General features: G+C 52.1%; 1 protein-coding gene across 2 annotated transcripts in view; it reads right to left on the reverse strand.

The window, feature by feature from the left end:
• The window catches only part of CPNE2 (copine 2), a 44,536-nt gene that overhangs the window by 7,800 nt on the left and 23,146 nt on the right, over window positions 1–13,590 (reverse strand). For both annotated transcript variants that reach the window (XM_017824261.1, XM_017824260.1), the window contains exons 6-12: window positions 10,121–10,204; window positions 6,700–6,789; window positions 6,404–6,502; window positions 5,510–5,596; window positions 5,123–5,182; window positions 2,595–2,728; window positions 1,854–1,908 (exon numbers count right to left, since the gene is read on the reverse strand). In XM_017824261.1, coding sequence (XP_017679750.1) covers window positions 1,854–1,908; window positions 2,595–2,728; window positions 5,123–5,182; window positions 5,510–5,596; window positions 6,404–6,502; window positions 6,700–6,789; window positions 10,121–10,204 — 609 coding nt within the window. The remainder of the gene's footprint in view (window positions 1–1,853; window positions 1,909–2,594; window positions 2,729–5,122; window positions 5,183–5,509; window positions 5,597–6,403; window positions 6,503–6,699; window positions 6,790–10,120; window positions 10,205–13,590) is intronic.

The raw sequence follows: 13,590 nt of genomic DNA on the forward strand, positions 1-13,590 counted from the left end.
GAGACTTTTGTGTGCAAAACATCTCGCTCCGGCGGGCGCCTGAGAAGCGTTGGGGGAGCCATGGCAACGGGAGCACAAAGCACCCTTTGCACCACTCGTGTCTCCCGACAATCTTCACTCGGGTCTGGGGGTCCCTGCTATCTGCCCACCCTCACACAGGGCGCGGGTTTTCATGGACAACTGCTGCTTTGGCTTTGAAATTACCCAAAGAGCCTTGATGGCCAAAAAGTCTTTAATGAGTGAGCAGAGCTGGTGATGCCCAGAGCCCGCGGGCTGGGCGAGCTGGGGAGGGGTGAAGGCCCAGGGGTGGTGTGGGGTGATGCACCGGGGATGGCCCCACTGCTGACGTGACACAGCTGATGGGTCACCCTTGGTGTTAGGGTGGGTGACCTTTAGGCACAGGCCAAACATGTGGGGAGGGAGAAGCTGCTCCCCACTGGGGTTTGTTTGGGTTTAGACATCATTCCAGGGGAAAACAAGGTGTTTTTTCCAGTAACATTTACAGAGTATCTGCAGGCCCATGGGAAGCTGCAGGAGGCCCCCAGCCAGCATCCTGAACCCAGTACTGGCCTCCAGCCTTGCTAGAAGGGCCCTTTCCAGGCCAGCAATGCCCTTCCCATGATCACTGACCTGCACACACGGACAGCAGAACAGGATGCTTGCCATGACAATTCATCCACTCCCCAGCAGCCCGAGCTGCTGTACCCTTTCCATCCACACTGCATTTTCCATTCCTATTCTTCCCCTCAAGTAATAAATCCCTGGTGACAGCTGGCTCTTGGACCTTGGAAGCTGCCTACCTAGATTTTCCCACCAAAAGTGGTGAAGTGACAGACCAGAGACATTTGCTGGCCAAGGAGGGAATGAATCAGCTCCAAAGTGCACATGGAGGGATCTCCTCTGTGGTTGGCAAACAGCGAGAGCTCCCACTTGAGTCACATGAATTTTGGCTGCCAGGAGAGCAGAGAAAAGCACAAAGCCAGAGCGGGCAGGACATCCCCAGCCACAAGGGCTGGCAGAAATGAGCTTCCCAGCCCGATTCCCAGCTGCTCGTGACTTACGTGCCCCGCTGCGCTCAGCCCAGGGCACAGCTCCCCTCCCAGGGAACACAAAGGGCTCACTGAGGTTCAACCCCAGCCTGAAGCTGGGAACGCCTCAAAACCAGTGAGCAGAAAGAAAATGCACATGAAGGGCGTGAGCAAAGAGCAGGCAAAAGACCCAGCCAGTAATTAAGGATGGTGGTGGTGTCCTGGCACATTGTCTCAGCCGTGAGAAGATGTTCCCCATCCGGCAGCCAGGCTGCAGGAGCAGCTCTGTACCCTGCCCTCTGGATGAGCAGAATGCTCAGCTCAGCCCCTGCAGGATCAGGGTGCCTTTAACCAACCTCTCCAGCATCTAATCCCAACCACAGATCGGGGTGGATTTTTGGGAAAGCTTCTCTGCTCCAGTCCTTGCAGGTTCTGCCTGTGCAACAACCCATTGAGGCTCCCCAGCTCCCAGCCCCCTTCCAGACTCTGCTGCCGTCTGACACATTCATCCAGGGGCCTTTTCCCTTCCGCAGAACTGTTCCTGCCTCCTGCCAGGAAAATGAATCAACGCCTGGCTCTGCCCATTAATGCCAGGGAGCTGCTGCATTCATGCCAACATAGAAGGGAGGAACCGGCTGCTCGTGCCCCATCCTTGCCTTGTTGCCCACCCACACTGCCACATCTCACCCCTCTCTGGCTGAGATCCCACATCCACCCATTCCCCCTCTGCCCAACAGCATTTCCCAGACCAAATCCCAGCAGCTCCTGCCCAGGCAATATAAAGACAATCCCATCCCAAACACACAGGTGGCCACAACACTTTACCTTCCAGTCCGGAGGGAGTTGGGCACCGAATCCCAGAGCAGGAAACATCTTGTCTCTAGAGAGAAGGAGGAAAACATATGGCTGTATTGACACACATGAAGCAGACTTGTACAGCTTCTCCCAAAACATACAGTGCCTTTAAAAATCATGGGAGCTGAACAGAGAGAAAAGATATTCCCCTTTGGCTTTAGAGATAAAAGAGTCCAGCTTTGCTCTGTTTCCCACAGGGATCAGGAGCATTCTCTTGCCCAAACACCTAAGTCTTCTGCAGTTTTGTAACCCTGGAGGATTTTTAAAAATAAACTATCCATTTTGGACACAAAAAGCCATCACAGCAAGAGCAACAGATTTCTGTTTTGTTTACTCTACTGTCTGAGATTATATTTTTCTGATATTTTCTCCACCCCTCAGGGTGTCTGAGGAACGAGGCAGCCTGGGGCCACAGCTCTGATGGGAAACACCAGCGAGCTGAGGGCATCTGCCAGCTGCTCCCAGCAGAGGATGCTCCATCTCTGCTAATGCTCCTGTGTCTCCACAGAGGCACTGGGGAGAGAAGAAAGCCTGTCCCGACCCTCTCCTGCATCCCAATGTGTAAGGCAAATAATACCTTTAAAGCATTATTTAGCCCTGGCTTTGCAGACACAAAGAGATCAAGGCAGATGCACCCCAGCAGGCCCTTGAGGAGCCAGGGAAACATCTCCAAAATGCCTCCTTCTAGAGGCAGAAGGGCTTAGTGCTTACGAGTCATAGTCCTGGATGATCTGGCCGACAGCCCAGATAGCTGACAAGTACTCGTTTGTCCCCAAGGGGTTGATGTAGTGCAAAGAGGAGGGTTCTTGTGGGTTCCCATTGGAAGCTGTGAAGTCAATCCCAACCTGGGGGACAAGAGAGAAGCAAAGAACCGTCCTCTGTTAGTAGGCACCACCACAGACCTGGCCACTGAGCCTCCATTGCCTTTGAGGCCCACACACTGTTCTGTCAAAACCTAAACCTCAAACTTCTGAAAAAGTTTAACAAAACCCATCTCTTCACCTTCCCTACGAAAAGCTGATTAAATACAGCAGGCAGTTATTCACTCTTACATCTCCATTTTTCATCGGGAAGCATCACATAAAGTGTCCCGAAGCAGTCCCTGCTCCTGGAACCAGCCACCCCCACCTCCAGCTCAGGGCTCTCGCTGCCCATCTCCCAGATACTCTGGGGCTGAGTAGCCCCATGGACACCAAGGCAGCCAGGGCCATCCGGGTATTTGGATCTCAAGGTCTTTGACCAAAGAATCACAACCCTGAGCAGATCCTTTCCCTGCAGCAGAAAGATCTGCTCATCGTCAGGCTTCCCCGGGGACCAATATATGCTGAGCTCTCAGGGGACTCTGTCAGCAAGGCACTCATTTTTCTTCCTCCTCAATTAGGCTTTCTATTTAAAGGCATTTGTAGAAATGCCTATCTCAGGCCCAGTTAAATCTGGTCAGAAGAGGCGAGATGCTGAGCCACCCGATTCGATGTGACTGGGAAGGAAGAGCTGGGAAGAGGCGAGCGGGCGGCGTGACTGCGCCCGCCTTGTTTGCTTAGCAAAGAGGCAAAACCCAAAATAACCCCACTGCCTAAATTGAGCTCAGGGATTTCACGAGGGATTTTGCTCCGTATCCGTAATGGGAGAGGACGAGCGGCAGTTTGGCTGAGAAGGGACCTTGGCCTGTCTGGGGCAAGAAGACATCACAGCCTGTGTCACAGCCCTGTGCCAATGTGGTTGGTAAAACAGGCGTGGCAGGACAAGGGGACATGTTTTTAAACTGGAAGAGGGTGGGTTTGGATTTGGAGAAATGTATGGTGAGGGTAGGAAGACACTGGGACAGCTTGTCCCAGAGAAGCTGTTGATGCCCCATCCCTGGAAGTGTTCAAGGCCAGGTTGGACGGGGCTTGGAGCAACCTGGTCTAATGGAAGGTGTCCCTGCCCAGGGCAGTGGGGTTGGATGGATGGTTTTTAAAGATTCCTTCCAACCCAAACCATCCTACGGTTCTGTGAAATCCCAATTTTTTCATCAAGCAACCGTATGGCCTCACCAACATGCCTGTCACCACTGTGACACTCTAACACATCCATGCCCTGCTCCTGCCGAGCCACCATGGTCAGACAGCAAGGGGGAAACTGAGGCACAGGGAGGGGGCTCAGAGGAGTCACACGGGTGGGTGCCCTGCTTGTGCAAGCAGTGCCACCAAGAGCAGCACTGGGGCAGCAGATCTGAGAGGGACACAGCTGCCCTGCCTCTGACACGAGGCAAGCAGCCTGGCACAACACCCCTCTTCCTGTGGCTTCAGCCCTTCTGTCCCCACTGGGAGGACACCAGTGGCCTTTCCAAACTGCAGGGGTGCGTGTGGCAGCGTCCTCCTCCCAGCTCAGGTGTTTCTGCAGCGTTGCACCCATCGGAAACACGCCCAGGGTTTTGGACCAAAGATGCCTTGGGAGGAGGAGGAGCCCTCCAATAACTGGCAGATCTTTAGATGGGGGGAAGATTTCTGCATTCAAACCTAATTCACGCGAAGGCTCCGTGTTACCAATAAACTCCCTGATTTTCTCTTGTATTCACTCTCCAGCACCAAGACCAAAGCACACAGAGGCAGAACGGCACACAAAAAGCTCTCCCAATCGTTCCTGTTCCTATGGCAACTCTTCCTCCTCCTCCTACTCTTCCCCCATCATGTTTTCAGATAAAACAACAAAATACAAACTGAACTAACTGCGAGTGCCTGCAGCTCTCTGGATACTGCACCAGGAAAGTTCGCAGAAATTGAGAACCCCACTTCTGCATTGTGGTGATTTTGCTTGGGGTTGTCGTGTCCTTGATTAGTTACTCCTGACAAGCTGTGGTCCAGCTTGAAAGAAGGTAGAAATGTCAGTAAAAAGGCTGAAAAGCATCTGTTTAACAGCTTAAAGCCTCTCAGCTGGATTCAAAAGGAGAATTCCCATTAAAAAAATGAGGGTGGTTAAAGCCTGAGATGGGGAGAGAAGTCAGTGACATTTTGTGAAGAGTCAGAAGGTCTTTGTATGAGCCTGACCTTCAACCAAAGCGCAGACAAGCTCACTCCTCTCCTGAGTATCACAGTAATGACCCCCAAAACCCCCAAAACCCACATGGTTTAACAGCAAAACGTGGCAGCTCGAGAAGCCACTCCAAGCCGGTGCCAAATCTCATGCAGAACCTCCCTCCCCAGTTCTGACCATTACTTGCATGTTACTTTTAGTGGGAAAAGAGAAGCAAAAGTCCTTACAGTAAACATCAGTTGGCAGCCTCCCAGGATGTAGTCCAGGAAGGAGAAATCTCTGGTTATCTGAAAGAAACACCAACAAAATAGTGTTTCAGCCACTGTCATCATTGCAGAACAGAACAAATAAACACACAGAAACTGCCCAGGCCTGCAGTCACTGCGAGTTTGGGCCTTCGGGGACTTTTGGACATGAGGAGAGCAATGGGGAGAACCATTTTAGTCTCCTACAGCAGCATTTTGGTGCTACACAAATTGCATGCATTTTATTCAGGCCATGCAGGGCCTGTGCTTGGAAACACAAAGGAGGCAGAGGCAGAAGGGATGGGGGGAGCCTGGGAAGACCCAGGCTGGGTCTGGGGGCTGAAGGAAACATCTCAGCAACATACTCACTTTGCAGGACTTGACAATGATGATCCCAGAGTTCTTATAATTCTTTTTCTTCTTTTGCTTTTTGGGGTTAATGCACTCTAGCTCGAGCTGTAACACACGAGACAGACCCTGGTGTGAGGGCAGTGTTGGGCTGTGCCACGTGGCTGCATTTGCCACCAGTGGCCATGCCCTCCAGTGCTGAAGAGGAAAATTTTATTGCCAGGCTGTAAGTAGCAAATTCAGAGGAAAAACAGGCTCAATGCCTGCCTCTGGCACCATCAGCTTGCACACTTCTAGACAGGGCACTTTCATGCCTTTGTACTTCAGTTTTCCCAGACAGAAAACTCAATGCAACAACACCCATAATGTGCTACACATCCCCCCACACCTTGGCCAAAATCTGCTCTTGTACTGAAATCCCAGTGAAGACAGCAGTGCAAAGCCCTGCTGTCCAGGAGATTTTACAACATACCTTCAATCAGATGGCATCTGCCAAGGCTTGTGGCCAGCACCTCAGGGGGAAGATGGGGACACCTTTTGCACAAAGCTGGTGTGGAGCTGCATGGGAGCTGCACTCCTGGGGATCAGACTGTCCCTGTTGCAGATCCAGCCCCAGCAGCATGTCACATCCCCTTCTGGACCCCCAAACCACAGGGCACCCCCCAAATCATGGGTGCTGCTTCGGACATCTCAGCAGAGCCTGATTTTCAGCCAAGTCTGCCTTAGCACTCTCTCTAGCTCAAATGTTTTAGCTCCAGTCATGGCCTGGGTCACTCATGGCGTGGGTGGAAGGAGAAAGGATTTTGGGCTTGGCTTCTTGGCACAGGTTGAGCATCTCAGTGCAAGTACCAAAGTCCACCACCAGCCCCAAGGAGCCCCTTCCTCATTCTTCCCCAGAATCATGTCAGCACTTACTGGAGAGGCATCTTGGGCTTCACACAACTTGGCCACTGAGGTCTGAAACTCCCCGATGAAGTCGTGTCCCCCATCACTGTCGTAGTCATAACATATCACCTGCGGTGGAAGGAGCACAAACCAGCCTCAGACCTGCTGAAGTTCCCAACCTCCCCAAACAAGGTGGGTTTTGTTGGTTTTGGGGGTGGTTCTCTTTGGTTTGTTGTTTTTTTAACAAGCCATCCATGGGGGTTTAGGTGTTCAATGATCAATCCCAGAGCTGACCCCCACAAAACAAACCGAAGGGCCCCCATTACCTTTATCAGCTTCTCCACATCTCCATCACACAGTGACACCAAAGGCACAGTGAACGGCTTCCAGACAGGGTCCAGTGTGTACTTGATCACCTGGGGGGTGGGAGCAGAGGGATGCTGTTACAAGAGGCACATCCACAGGTGGAGATCAGCACAAAGCAGGGACAGGTCTCTGAGAGCAATCCGGGACCAGGTTCCCGGTGGGGCAGGCCAGCAAAGCTGCAGAAAGCCCAGTCTCAGCCCTCTCCTGCCTCCATAACTGAGAGACACAGCAGCTCCTCCCTCTCAGGCTGCAGCACGTGTGAGTTACAACAGGCTTGTTTTCATAGCACTGGATGGTTTATCCACCCCCAGGGGCAATTAAACAAACCAGCCTGAGGGAACAGCTGCTGCACACTGGGCAGCATGGGCACAGTCATGCCCAGAGCACGGGCACAGCCACTCACCCCACAACTTCAAGGCCAGCAGCTACTATTTATGCCCTCTGCATCCCATTGCTTGCACCCTACTCATTGCTTACCCCCTCCCCAGCACCCCAGCACAGCCTACATCCATCTGGGATCTGACCACGAAGAAGATGGAGCAGCAGGATGCTGCAACCAAGCCCTGGAAAGCCAAAACAGCCCTGGGCACATCGAGCTCTCTTGTCTCATCTGTGTAACATCTGCTGCCTGAGCTGGAGAAATATTAATTGATGCTTTTTGACATTTCCTGAGAGAATGCAAGCGCTTGTAGGAAATCTCAGCAAACGCTAGCAGGCTCCGGGCACAGGCTGCCTGCATCGGAGGTGAGGGCAGGGCAGGCAAAGACCCTCTTCCACAAAGGTGTCTTGCTCAAAAAGAGAGATTCACGTGAATTTTAGGAGAGTCGGACACAGGCAGCAGGTTAACCCTTCTCTGTGCAGGGCAAACACAAGGGATATCTGGCGTGGAGGAACCTTGGATCTTTGCAGCTGGAGCAGTAACAGCACAAAGCAGCAAGGAAGAGATTCCATGGCTGCTGCCACAGGCAAACAGCTGCGTGGGACCTGGAACGGGCGTCTTGTTTGACAGACAAGCTCTTACAGGAGACTGGGGGATACCCTGACACTGTTTGGTTGGATTTGCAAACACCTCCTCCAGGAGCCTGGAAGAGCAAGGGGAGCCCACGCACCCCAGGGTGCTCCCCACAGGCTGCCAGCTGCCGGGTCCCCAGGGAGGGTGGGGAAGGACCTATCCCACGGCACCCAGCTGGGCATTCACACTTGTGCTTAAATAACAATGAGCACACTAATCCTGCCCTGCCAGACAGCTCTTCTCTGGCAGGAGAAATGCCAGCATCAGACTGAGAGCTGGTTATATTCCTGCATGGAAAAGCTGCAAGGGTGGGGAATGTTATTTCTTTGTATCCAGTCCCAGAACACGAAGATGGTCATAGAATCACAGAATGATTTGGGTTGGGAGGGACCCTGGAGATAATCCAGTTTCAACCCCCTGCCAGGGGCAGGGACACCTTCCACTAGATCAGGTTGCTCCAAGTCTTACCCAGCCTGGCCTTGAACAATTCCAGGGATGGGTTGCCTAGTATGGGATTCCTCTGAGGGCAGTGGGATGCATTCAGGGGTGGTAAGGAGGAGGCTGTTAAAACACCCATTACTAGAAAGAAGACTTGACTAGACCCTGATCCAGTGAAACAGGACAAGGGAGGAGCTGGGCAGCAAGCCAGAGGAAACACCAGTATATACATCTGCTCCCCACAAACGTGACATGTTTATAGAGATCCCAGTGATGGCTGGTGCACAGTTACCTTCTCAGTTTCCAGACCTCCCCCAGGAGGAAGGGCTGGAGGTCACTCCAAATCCCCCCGTCTGAGAAACGTGTCTAGCTGAGTCAAAGCCCAGCTTCCCACATTAAAACAGGAGGAAACAACCAAACAACGTCGCAGCCTGCTCCCACAGAAACATGGGAGAAATATTAAGGCTGATATGAATTAAAAATGCATGGAAAGGTGTGTGGGAAAGCACCAAAAAATAAACAGCAGAGCTGGGATTGTAAGGCAGGCCCATATCGGTACCACAGGACACAGGGTGTTACTCACGTCCTGGTGCTCATGTGGGTGTGCAAGTGAGGGAAACACTCCTGGACTTTGCACAGCAGTGGTAAAACCCGACATACGAGGAGACTCTGTAAATAAACACCAGTCTCTCCTTCCACCTGAGCTCATCCTGTGTTTTGTTGCAGCAGTTTGCTGCAGTGGGACAAGGGGCTCCTTAACCAAGCCTTGAAGGGACAACAACAGGGATGGGAAAAAGGGGGTGTGAGATGGGTGTGATGGAGCCCTCTTCCTCTGCCACAGAGGCTGCTGTGAGCATCCCCCCTCCTCTTTCTGCCAGCTGCCAGGAGCTACGTGCAAACAAAGAAAGCCTTGAAACAAGCTTTGAGGAGGGGGAAAAAAGCAGTTAAAAAGTACATATCAATGCAATGTTAAAGCAGAAGCCTCCTGTTTCTCCCTGCCCATCCTCTGCCTTGTATTCGTAACATCACTGGCTTTAACAGCTTGAGAACAAAACTAGAGGGAGCTGAGATCAAAATATCACAGCAGGTATCAATGGGGGAGAGGGAGGGGTCAGCTGGCTCTGATCATACCCACCAGGACCCTGGTACAGGTCTCTGCTTCCTTGGCTGTGGCTCTGACTCCACGAGACACGAGGCCCAGTGCTCACACACCGAAGCTGGAGATGCCCAAGCATCCTCCACGCTTAGGTGATGGTCTGGCAAAAATTCATTTTAACCTTTCCTCACTGCCATTCCCTGGCCCACCTCCCACCACCTCTCTCCACCATATCACAGAGTCACAGAACATGCTGAGTTGGAAGGGATCCACAAGGATCATCAAGTCCAACCCTGAGCCCTGCACAGGAAGCCCAAGAGTCACACCTTGTGCCTGAGAGTATCATCCAAATGCTTCTTGAACTCTGTCAGGCTTGGTGCTGGGACCACTTCCTTGGGGAGCCTGTTCCAGTGCCCAACAACCCCTTGGATGAAAAACCTTTTACTAATATCCAACCCAAACCTCCCCTGAAACAATTTCAGGCCATTCCCATGGGTTCCCCAGCTCATCCTGATGCTCCTACAAGTGGAGGGAGAGAGGTCCAGGTCTCAGCCTCTGCCCAGGCTGAGCCTAGAGGTTGACAAGGGATAGAAGACATCTCTCTCTCTGCTTGTTAGGTACTATAGTGGGTAGTACAGAAAAGATCTCAAGACTTTGCTGGCCTCAGTAAATCCTCATCCACTGGAGTCCAGCAGCCTCAGCTGGACACCAGGAAGAGAGCCTGAAATCCCTGGATCCCATCCCGTTTTGACTGATGAGACAATGCCAGGAAGGGCAAGAGGAGATGCTGTAAGGATGAGGGTGTCTCAGCAGCTCGGGTTAGAGTTTTCCTCACCTCTGTTCTGTGAACCAGCATCCACTTCCCATCATCACCTGGTTTATGGAACTCCAAGAAGGGGTCTGACTTCCCAAAAAGGTCCTGGGGGGAGAAGAAACAGGCTGGGTTACATGGTGCTCTGCAAGCAGAAACAGCTGGTCCAAGAGACATCTTTCCCTGGCCGTGCCAACCATGCAGACACCCTCATGTCCTCATGGGACCAGCTCAAGCACACTGGCAAACAGCAGCACCCGAGGGCAGCATCCTGCCCACCTCCCTGTCCTGATCCTGAGAATCCCCTTGATTTCCACACCACATGTCAGCACTGATGTGGAGGGCGTGTTGGCACCCCAGCCCATGCCTGTGGGATTTGCCAGCGGGTGCCCAGTACCCAGCAAGCTCTCTGGACACAGATGCCACAGAAAACAACCCCAGCTGGGAGGCAGCTGCGTTTGGGCTTGGAAAAACATCCGAAGCTTCAAAGCAAAAACAGAATTATGAAGTGCACGAGTGTCTTGGGGGAAAAGAGAAAAAAATCCACCCTCCTACACACGGCAGTAAAGCAGAAGCAAAGGAAATCTTTAAGGAGCGAGCTGCCCTGGTGTTGACAGAGATCATGTAACACCCTGTGAGATATGCAGCCCTGAGTCAGTGTGTGCTGCCTTTCCTGCCAGCGTCTCCTCAGATAATCTCCTGATAAAGGGCTGCTGCTTTATGAGAAATATGTACACACACACACACACACAGACATCCCTGCTGGGTGTCGGCACGGGGGCTGCTTTGGCACCCGCAGCCCGGGCAGCACCGGTGGCACCGACACGGAAACTCCAGCTTTTCCAAGCGGAGCTTCACTCCCATTCAGAAAAACTAAGAGGTAGCTAACAAGAAACCAAGCCCCAAACGCTCCAGATGATTTACTGAGAGCTCGAGTCATTTCAGTTGCGTTTTCCTCCTAGAGGAAAATGGGTGCCTGCGAAGAGCTGGAGGAACTTCTTATGGGTTTGAACAGGAGCTTACAAGTGATGCAGTGGGGATGCGAGGGGCTGTGCATGGAGAAGGAGGAGGAGGAAGCACAGACACTCCAGGACCTCGTGTCCACAGTCAGCCTAGGAGGTGACAGCTGGGATGGACACGGGCTCTTAGTGATACCCCAGCAGAAAATCCATCAACATTTCTATTTAATCCTGTTTCCAAAGCCAGCCAGAAAAGCCAATCACTGCAAAGTGTTTTGGCTTGGAGAAACTATAAACTGCTTCAGTCAAAATTCTTCTGCCAGAGGAGCAGGCCATAAGGGCTCACAGGGACACTGCCTGGTGAGATGAGACTATTTTTCTCCTACCCTTTTTCACACGTTTGTAGGAGAGAAAACCAAGTCATTCTTTCTGCAGTGTTACAGTTACGGCACAGCTCTGATCCTGCTCACCCACCACCTGGACTTGGCACTTTCAAGCTTCACAGATGGATTAAAGAACACTTGGTGGGTACCTGACCTGCCCATGCTGGCTTAACCTCCAACACAAGGCAGCTTCATCAGCGCCAGCCCAGCGTGGGCTGGTGGAGGCTCCGGCTCCGATGGCAGTGGGGAGCTTTGAAGGATGTCTGCTGCCATCCCACATGGAGCAGCCCAGTTTGCAGGTCTGGTCAGCCTTGTTCTGCTCAAAGCGAGGTGGGAGATGCCTCCAAGCCACAGGATTGTGGGCTGCTATTTTAAAACATCAAACCCACAAACATCTCACCCCTGCAGACCTGGCAGGAGATGGAAACTGAGCAACCAAAGGAGCTCGGCACACCAGATCCATCTGCAAACTTGTCCAAGTATCTAAACCACCCAAACTGGTCCTTGCACAACATGGACAAGGAGGGCTGAGGTGGCACTTCCAGCAGATGCAGCTCCCCAGACCACAGCTTCCAGCACCAGTCCTGGCTTGCAGCACTTGCTGTCTCCCAGCCATGCTGAAGCATCACTGTCCCCACAGCTGCAGTGGCACCAACAGCTCTGGGGCTGGGTTCACAGGGCTGGTCCCAGGTGGAAATACCTCCTCTTCTGCAAGATATTTTATCTTTCAACAGCTTTCCACCAAGAGCTGATCTGACAAAAGGTACAAGAGCCTCAGGCTGGATCTGCTGCTGACATGCTCCCGCTGTGCAGCTTTGGCATTTAAAGGCAGGTATTGAGCTGTAGGTGTAGAGAATGGACATGTAATAGGGAGGAGGACCTGCCTGCAGCCTCAGAGAGGTCCCAGCTTCAGGGTGATCATGGCAGAAGGAGATCCTGGGGGTAAGCACAGCTCCAGGCGCAGCTGGTGGCAAGGGGTACCCACAGCTTCAGCTCGGTATGTGCAGCAAGATGATCCCATGGCCCCACCACGAAATCCTGTGAGATCCAATCCCTTCCTATGATGTCTGAGCCTCCAGCCATGCTCTTCAGCTCCATGCTGCATGGTACAGGATGTTGTAACCCCCCAGGCTGCAACCCTAACCCTGGGGTTTTGTTGCTTATCCACTTCTCTGCTGTCTTTCCTAAGCTTAAATGAGTTTTACCCAGCTCCCGCCCTTGCATTCCATCCATGACCAATAATGACCCAAAAAATAGTGGTTTTCATCCAATTTCCTTGCTCAAGGACCATTTGAATTCACATCATGAAGGGACATGAGCATCCTTATGTCCATGAGCAGGACTTTGAGCACTGCAACACTACACTGTGTTATGGGAATCGGCAAAGTAACCTCACTAGTTCTTGCTGACAGCAGGCAGTCACTGAGGATGAGCTTTCTGTTGACCCTATTGATAACCTGGAGGGGGACCCAGAAAGAACAGGATTATTCACAGTCCTTATCCCAGTGTAACCAGGTAGATGCTGTATTTCTGTACCCTGACTATGGTTTGAAGGGCAGCAGACCCACAGGTATCATATTATGAAATGGAGAGGATTTCTTAAATGGGGCATTTAGCTCCTTGCACTAGGCAAGGTAAGCAGGAGGGCAAGAAAACAGCCACTCCCAATAGGTGGGAAAAACACTCAGATAAACCAGACACCTATCCAGTTTGGATGTTGGGACTGGACAAACCACACCTCCTCCCCCAGCAAATACCCTTCTGCCTGGCTGCTTGCTTCACCCTGTTTTCAAACAAACTGAGGGCCATCCTGCCAATAACACAAGCTCTGGAGAGACCAGGAAGAAGGAAAAAATAATATTCCAATTGATTGCTTAGCAACAGCACTGGTTCAAGAGGAATAGCTCTGGTTGCCTGGTAAATGAGGTCAGAAGACGCCGTTCACAAAGGCTCACCAATTCCTGTGCATCACATCCAAAGTAAAACTCATGCATTACCTGCCTCCATGAGATCAACACTTATTCCTCAGAGAAGTCAGTTTGACACACAAGCAGATGTTTGCTCCATTTCCAGAGGGTCTGGAAGGACCAGGAGCTCTCAGCACATCTGAGATACAGGTTCAAGAGGCATCAAAACTCGCAGCTCCATCAGA

Source organism: Lepidothrix coronata, unplaced genomic scaffold, assembly GCF_001604755.1.
Source record: "Lepidothrix coronata isolate B3197 unplaced genomic scaffold, Lepidothrix_coronata-1.0 Scaffold110, whole genome shotgun sequence".
NCBI classification, from domain to species: Eukaryota; Metazoa; Chordata; class Aves; order Passeriformes; family Pipridae; genus Lepidothrix; species Lepidothrix coronata.